The sequence below is a fragment of the Erithacus rubecula genome (genome assembly GCF_903797595.1).
Source record: "Erithacus rubecula genome assembly, chromosome: 2".
In the NCBI taxonomy this organism is placed as follows: Eukaryota; Metazoa; Chordata; class Aves; order Passeriformes; family Muscicapidae; genus Erithacus; species Erithacus rubecula.
Window position 1 is genome coordinate 73,255,183 of NC_136685.1, and position 8,476 is coordinate 73,263,658.

The following is an 8,476-nucleotide window of genomic DNA, read 5'->3' on the forward strand; positions in this document are numbered from 1 at the left end:
AGAACAGAGTAAAGTAAACCTACTCAAGTGCAGCTGCACAACAGTCAAAAATATTTTTAAAAGGAATTTAAAAAATTTACTTTCAGGGTGCTACTCAACTATGCACCACCAAAAACATTAAAACATCAATAGCTACCTACTGCATTTCCCTTCACGAGAACGATTTTTTGCATTGAACTGAAAAACAAAATTTACTATTTGACACCAAGTATAAAAAAAAATCAATTCTCAAATGAAAAGTAACTGAAAATGTAATTTCAATTTCTACTTACTATTTCAAACCATGAGAATAAAATAAATAAAACCCTTTTAGCACCACCACACTTATTCCAACCACTAACACTGCTAAAATAACTGCAGGGATCAAAAAAGCTGCAACTTCTAGTGAACTCAGACAACATAGGTTTAAGTAACAACTCCAACTTGCACTGTCTTGTTCACTGTCTTGTTCTCAGACACACAGCTAGTCTGCAAAAGCCACTTTATAATGGAAGAAAGAATAACACAGTGGAGGGGCAGTTTTGCTAATGAAGCCAGATATTATTTCTCTTTAGTGTTGTCACAGCCGTTTTGTTCATTCATGCATAAATTGTCTCAAAAAATTTAAGCTCTGCTATTAAAAAGCTAACTCCACTTCTATTAAACATTTCCAAGAAAAACAACCAAAAGAAACACTAACCTGGACATTGCTTTAAGCACATTGTACATGGTTATACATGGTACATTGTGAAGTTGAAAGTTAAAATGTAATGTTGCCTAACTTTCAGCTACCCCACTCTTTATCTTAGCAAAGCAAAGGCATATAATTCAGATCATAAACATTACACCTATTATCTGTTTCAGGATTCAAACAGTAATTTCAATGTCCCTCACAGACACAGTTCTTCCTGCTAGCAAGTCACAGATACAGCTCATGTGGTACTTCTACTGACCTAACCAACACATAGTGACTGTAAAAACACTAGCAGTTTTACTGTCCCTACTAGTTTTCTTAGCACTGGGTTATTAAATTTCAATGAAATGTCAAAATCAACAGAAGACTTCTATAGTCCACATTCTGACTAAAATCAGTACAGAAGAATTCACATGGCTGGAATGAGAAGTTGTGAGTTATGTTTCCATAAAGACAAGGGTCAGTGAATGAGGGCATTTCATTAGTTCACAGCTTTCCTGGCAAGGCATTTCCTCCAGCTCCCCACTCTCCCGCCCCCCAACATTCCATATAAGCAGTCAAATATAAACCACCAGTTTCTATGGCAGACTGCTGCTGTACTTCAATCAGCCCGAGCTGTCAGGATGGTCTGGTAATTAACATTAACATAGGTCTATCCTGTCAGCCACAGAAATACACCAGATCAGCATCTAATAATGTCTAATTAATAGGATACCTGCATCACTGTAAATTCTCAAAAATGGAGAACACTTGATGGCTACAGACAGGAATTAAAGAAAATTTAAACATGCTTGTCCTTCTAACAAAGTCTATGGAAGTGAAATAATTGTAAGCATGCCATTACTGACTTGGCATTGTATAGCGTGCTCAGAAGAAAAAAAGATTTAATCTAAGAATGACTGAAACAGATAACCAGGTCAAAAACATTACTAACCCACAAAAGTGACCAACCATTTCATGTCTAGCTTTCTCTTCACACCCACAGCATTCATCACACATCAGCAACTTTCTATCTGTTGATGCATGTGAACTTCATTTTGATAATCAGGATATTCTTAGTGCTCTCTTAAAATCTATAGAGTTTTTTCTCTGCTGGTGGTTAGGGTTTTGGGGTTTTTTTCCCATTTTACTATAACATTAACCAACACACCTCCAGTTCTTCCCCTTGTGCGTCACAAAAGCGCCGTGTGCCATTCCCTAATCTAATCCACACTTGGTCAATTGTTTCTAACCTTAGCAAGGGATTTTTACATGACAACAGTTTTAGAAAGTACTGCATTAAGTTTCAGGGGAGGAAAATGCAACTCAATTACAACCTTAATAAAAAAGTTGCACGTAGCAAGAATTATGAATTCAAACAGGTCTCTCCCAGTTTAACAAGTCCTTTATAAAACTATGTCTGTGGTTACTCTTATTTAAAAATTAAAACAAAAAATAAAATCCAAAGACACATGTTTTAACAATCAATTATCGGTAGCAACAGGGAACAGACTACTTTCAAAGCATGAGAGTAAAACAACCGTTTTACTAACATAAAACTTGTATCAATTTAAAAATACCCTTTTTTGGTTACATGTCAGGTAACTGCAATCATACAAATGCTGCAGATACAGCTCCAAAAATAACATATTTTTAAAAAGAACTGAACTGTTGCCGTTTTAAATATTTTTCCAAATCCCAAAAAAACTGCCACAGCTTCTTAAGTGCAATGGAGCTTTTGGTTTGGCGTTATAAGAGGCTGTGCCAGGCTATTAAAGCCGCTCCCTCCGCCAAAAAATAACCAAACACCCACACCTCAAAATAGCTCTTGCAAGGTTTCTGAATACAAGTTCTAGAAGCATTACAACCTTGTTATTACAACACATTAATAAATCAGAAAAACACCTCAGACCATTAAGTTTTAAGAGATAATTAAAGAACCAAATTCAAAAGAGTACTAATGATAAGCAGCACACAAATAATACTCAATGCTCTTGTGGCATGCTGCTTTGACAAATTTAACATTAATACACCAAGTTTAAAATTAGTCTGAGACTCTCTAGGCAAACACCTTTCATAAGGCCTTTATCCCAAAGAATATTCATCCCTGAATACTGCATTAAGAAGCACATTTTTAATGAATTAACGGGGGTCTATTGCAAGATCTGATACAACTGAAAAAACTGACATGCTAATGTGGTCAGTGCCCCTCCATCAAATCTGACAAGTCAGCAAAACTCTAGCTAAGCACAGGCTACATTTACATAATCACAAACAATAAGGTCATGTACAAAAGTAACTAGATAATTTCCCAGGGAGAACTCATTTACAACACCAGAACACAGTTCTTCATCCCTACTTCATGCAAACATTTTGGTTAATACAACCAGACTGACATAAAAACTGCACTCTTGGGCACTAAGCTCTCCAAGTCCACATGCACTTTTCTCAGTGAGAAAACTAAACAGAGAGAGCAACATTCACAAAAAATTTATCCTCATACTGCCTAGCTGGATGTTTTTACACTAGCTTTGTTATACCTGGTAGATAGAAAGAGGCAGCCTATTTGACACAAAAATAGATTTATCTCAAATAGCTAGATGGATGATTTAATTTACATTTAAAGGTAGACATGCTTTTCAGTCACCTTCAACATAGTTTTGAAGGGAAGATGCAGGGTTTTGAGATACAGATTACTGAGGAAAAATGAATTCTTGATAAAGTCCACTTCAGTCTCTTTTTGAAAACAGTTCAGACCACAGGTGTGTTCTGTGTACATTCCAATCAGGTGCAAGAGCCTATGCACTTACAGGTTCAAGAAACAAAATGTAAATTTAAAAATTAGACTACTCAGATCTCAGTAAATACTTCTGGCACATTTGTTAGCAGTCTGCTACAAGAATACAACTGAAGTACCTCATTAATTTCAACCTGTCAGTATGCTACTGAGGAGTTTGAAATGTCCAATTCATTTTTTAAAAATAGTGCAAGAAAACAGGTACAAATCCATTCACTGTCCACAAAGGGGAGCATTAAAATATAAAAGTTGTCAGAAAGAAAAAAATCTAGGTTAACAGCATAAAAGTTTGAATCTCAAAAGCTTAAGGAAAAAAAAAAAAAAAAATCAGGTCACATTTGATGGTGCAAACAATTACAGGAAATACAGCCTATTCCACATTCAGGAAAAGCCCTCTCTTCCCACAGGTTTGCACCAGTCTGATAAAAACAATTCAGCTTCCTAGTTATTATGATGTGCTCTTTAAACATCCTTGCTAATCCACAGAAGCTTTATTTACACATAACAAGTTAAAAGCACACATATGGAAAAATAACTGTAACCTAAACAAAACCGTAACTTTCACATTTTATGAAAGTAGTTCTTAAAACAAAAAGGTTTCCTCAATATACTTCTTACATTTAAGCTAATCTTCAAAAACAAAATGCTGCAAGACAGAGACCATCTACTAAGTTAAGCACTAAAATTTTCCAAGATCAAAAAGTAGGATAGAGTTCAGAAAGGAAAACATGCTTTGGATAATACACACAGCATAGAAATAGCCCCCCAAAAAAGCAGATGCACATTCTGTAACCTAACCAGATTAGATGTACTGTTCACCTAAACCCACAGGTCTTTCTATCTCTTGTGGCATACAATTACAAGAAGTAACCACAGCTGAAGCCCATTTAGGATCTGTTTTGAAATACTAGCATGTAACAATAAATAAATAATAATAAAAAAAACTACCCTAGCATTCCAGTAAGGAAAGCAATCCCACCTTTTATTTGTTTGAATTCTTAGGGTTGTAACTTTATTTCTTCATTTTGATCAGCACACGAAATAAAAGACAATGGCTGATCATAATATTATTCTTCTGAAGAACAGGAAGCATAAACAAAAGCTTCAGGAAAATGGTTGTATTACAACTAAAAATAAAAACCAGCACCTACCTAAAGCATACAACAACAAACTAGAAGAAGGAAATCAAATTACTGGGTGGAGGGGTTAAAGAAACGTGAACCCTGTAACTTTATTTTTAGATTATATATACCTATATCTATATATATACACACATACATATATCTATGCACTTGCCCCAAATACTTGGTATTCTCAAGGGTGCCGGGAAACAACTGATGAAACCATGAAATAATACACTTTTCAGCAAGCACATTAAATCCTGCTGACTTTTCCAGCAAACATGCAGTTTGCCATTACTGAACTCTTCTGCTGGAGGATGTCAGTGGAGCACACAGTTCACGATATTTAACACAGCTCCCACTGGTAACCAGGATAGGTGTTTTACAGGGACAAACACTTCTTCCAGCTTCTCTGTTGTTCACTGCTACTGCCTGTAAGCATACAACACATGGAGGTCCATGCAAATACAGATACCTGCACAAATCCACAAGTATTTTGTCATTCTTTGGCGTCTTCTACCAGATTTGATAATTCTACTGCCCGAGTCAATAGTGGTGCTGGCGGACTCACGCCTCAGAAAAAAAAATAACTGGCGCCCCTTAGTGTTCAAATTCTGAAGTCTTGAAGCAATTTACTAGATTTGCATGAAACTTTTTTTTCAACATTCCAAAAAGTTTTCTGCCTCCACAATACTTCCACCCAACTGCCAACGTAAACAGGAAAAGCAGAAAAGCTTAAAGGGATCGCAGGCTTCTTCCAGAGACCATTTAGGAACACAGATTGTATTTTATTTGCTTCGCTTTTGAAGAAGAGAGTGAAGAATAGTTCCAACATAGTCCTTAAACTCTGTCAGCAAGAGTCTCGAGAGACCTCGCTTTGGAACTCCCAAGACTTTGCGAACAGACTTCCAGAGTTTTCAGTATTTCAAAATATATGACAAGATGTAAGTATTTCGGGAATTCATTCCTTTTTCAGTGTCCTTTTCGCATCGGGAAATGTTTTTCTTCCTTTTGTTCTCTGAAAATAAAAAAACAGCTTCAGGCCTCCTCTGGCCAAATACATAAAGTTGAAGAGATTCAGGAATTTAAAAATCCATTATCAAGCCTCTGGAAGGCTTGTTTGTGCTGTAAAGGAGTCTTCTCCATGAAGTTTCTTCTTCATGTTTATTGTAAATCTAGCTATTCTGAAGAGGTTGCTCACTGTGGTGACCAAGAATATAAGTTCTAAACAGTTTTGCTTTTCACGTCCACATTTGCTCCAAATATAAAAGTCAAACTACTCCAAGCATCTTGAAAATAAAAATAGACTCTCCCATTATAATGCTTCCCACAATCCATATTTCAGTGTTCTTCACCTTTTGTTTGGGTTTTTTTAAGCTCCTCTATCATGTATTTCAGAAGGTAGCATTTTCTCGACACGCTATTTTTGTGCCGTACTACAGTCGCTATCTCATTTTTACAGTCTTGGCAGAGGGCGGGGAGTTGTTCTACCAAATATAACCAGTTCTTTCATCTTCCGAGGTCAACAACTTCCCAAACTTCTCTCAGCGAGGAGGAATACATCCGCAAACAAGAACCCTAACTCAAAATCTCGAAAATCAGTACTTCATACTAGAGAATCCCAAAAAGTTGAAACTGTATTAATAATTTATGTTCATATCATATTCTACAAAGCCATCAAATACGACTAAACAAACAGGTCTAACTCTCCAGAAAGCCTAGGTTTCAAGTCACAGGAAAGGAAATGCCTTTGACAAGAAAAATAAACCTGCGAACCCGAGTACAAGGCGAATTTAAAATACTAAGAACAAGTGTTCCACCTCATTTTTTATACACAGTGGGTCCGCCACTGTAGTGGGAATACGTATGGGACACAGGAAGTTCCCAGCTCGCAGTTTTCCTTTTAATTTCTAAAACGTGATTATTTACTTGTGAAATCTTAAACATTACACAAAGTTATCAGGGGAAAAACTGGGGGTATGGGGGGGGCCTCGCCCCGTGCCAGGAGCGGGTGCGGGGCTGGGGTGGACATTTGGCAGGAGCAGACCAGTCAATTTCGTAATCCTTTTTGTTTCTCCCCCTTCACTAAAGTCACACGCAGGAGTCCTTCAAGTTCAGTTTCTTTAAAAGGTAAGGATAGCCGAGAGAAGAATTTGCTCGCTTCCCTCGCGATATAGGAAAATCGTAATTAGTTTGTGGCCAGTCCGGGGTGGGGTAGATCTGGAGCTGAAGAAAGAGCTCAGCCCCCCTCCGCCTTAGTCATTCAAGTCCAAGCAGCTTCCAGAAGAGGCAAATCTCGAAACCAAACACCCGCGGCCCCCCCGGCGGGGGCCCCGGGGCCGGGCGGCGGAGCGCTCCCAGGGCGCCGGCAGGACCCCCGTGTCCCCCGCCGCCGCGGGAGGGAGGGAGCGAGGGATGGAGCGAGGGAGGGAGGGGAGCGCCAGCCGCCCGCCAGCCTTTCCCCTCCTCCCTGCCTTCCCCCAGAGCGCATTCCTGAGCTCCTCTCCTCGCTCCCTCCCCTCCGAGCTGGAGTTACCCTTCCCCCGGTTTAAGGAGATAGTGCGGAAAAGGGCAACCAAAGAAAAAAAAAAAAAAAAAAAAAAAAAAAAAAAAAAAGGAAAAATAAGGGGGGCAAATCCTCCGGGGGGATCGGGGACCCGCGCGGCCGGGGCTGCCCTCCCCTCCCATTCGCTCCCCGAGTCCCCCGGCACCGCGCGACGGCGGCCAGGGCGGGGAGAGCCCGCACTTCCCCTTTGTTTTCGGCTCCCAGCCGGGGCCGGGAGCGTGCGGGGAGCAGCGGGGAGAGCGGAACAGGCCCCGGGCCGCCCCCGCCGCCCGGCCGGGCCGGGACGGGGGGCCGAGCGGGATCCCCGGGCCGGGGAAGGCAGGGCAGGGCGACGGGGCGGGGGAGGGGGCGGCCGGGCGAGCGCTTTTACCTTCGTCCAGCAGCCTCTCGAGGTGGTTGAAGATCCCGCAGAAGTTGGGGAGGCTGCTCATCAGCTTCTTGTCGTTCATCAGCTGCATCAGGTAATCGGGGCTCGGCTTCGGCTTCTCCTTGGTTTCCATTTCCCCAACCATATTCCAAGCCCGCGCAGAGACGGCGAGCGCCCGCAGCAGCTCTGCCGAGCAACGCGACCGCGGCACGGGGCGCCCGGCTGGATCCGGGCGGGCAGGGAGGCGGTGGGGGAGGGGAGGGGGCGGGGAGGGGAGCTTCCCCGAGGAAGGAGGAGAAGGAGGAGGATTCAAATCCGGAGACAAACGCAGACCCGCCGCTGAGTCCCAGGGAAAAAAAAAAAAAAAAAAAAAAAAAGAAAAAAAAAGAGGAAACTCGGTAGAAACCCCCGTGCGGGCTGCGCCCTCCTCTCCGAGCACAAGGACCCGCCGCCGCCTCTCGGTGCCGCCGCCGCCGCTCCCCTGCTCCGTGCGCCCTCGGCCGGCGCAGTCCTCGGTGTGTCCCCCCTCCTCCTCCTCCTCCCGCGCACACACACGCTGAGCCCGGTTCTCCTCTCGGCGCTGCCCCCTGTCTCCGCGGCGGGGGAGGGAGGGAGGGAGGGACGCGCGGGGCGGGCGGGCGCTGCTGGCGCGGCTGCCGCTTCCGAGGAGCCGCCGCCGGTGTCTCCCCGCTGTTGCCGCCGCTGCTGCTGTTGTTGCCGCCGCGCTGCGCCTGGCGTGTGTCCTCCTCCTCCTCCTCTCCTCCTCTCCGCCTCCCTCCCGCCCTCCCGCCGCCGCTGCTGCTGCCGCCGCCGCCGCCGCCTGTGGCTGCTGAGTCTCAGCCCCGCCGCCGCCTCCTCACTTCTCCTCAGTTCGCTCCGGAGTTCGCTTCAGTTCAGGCTGCGCTGGCAGCAGCGGCGGCGGCGGCGGGAGGGGAGGGGGCAGGGCCCGCGGGGGTGGGACACGCCGGGGGCG

General features: G+C 43.4%; 1 protein-coding gene across 12 annotated transcripts in view; it reads right to left on the reverse strand.

The window, feature by feature from the left end:
- The window catches only part of QKI (QKI, KH domain containing RNA binding), a 151,601-nt gene extending 143,329 nt beyond the window's left edge, over window positions 1-8,272 (reverse strand). For 2 of the 12 annotated variants that reach the window (XR_013777820.1, XM_079333481.1), the window contains exon 1: window positions 7,507-8,267. Coding sequence is in view for 11 of the 12 variants with exons in the window: in XM_079333481.1 (XP_079189607.1) it covers window positions 7,507-7,648 (142 nt within the window). In the remaining variant the exon portion in view is untranslated. Of the gene's footprint in view, window positions 1-5,045; window positions 6,492-7,506 lie in introns of those variants that run through there. The other 10 variants (XM_079333477.1, XM_079333476.1, XM_079333478.1 and 7 more) reach the window with 10 other exon arrangements.
- Between the last annotated feature and the right edge of the window lie 204 nt (window positions 8,273-8,476).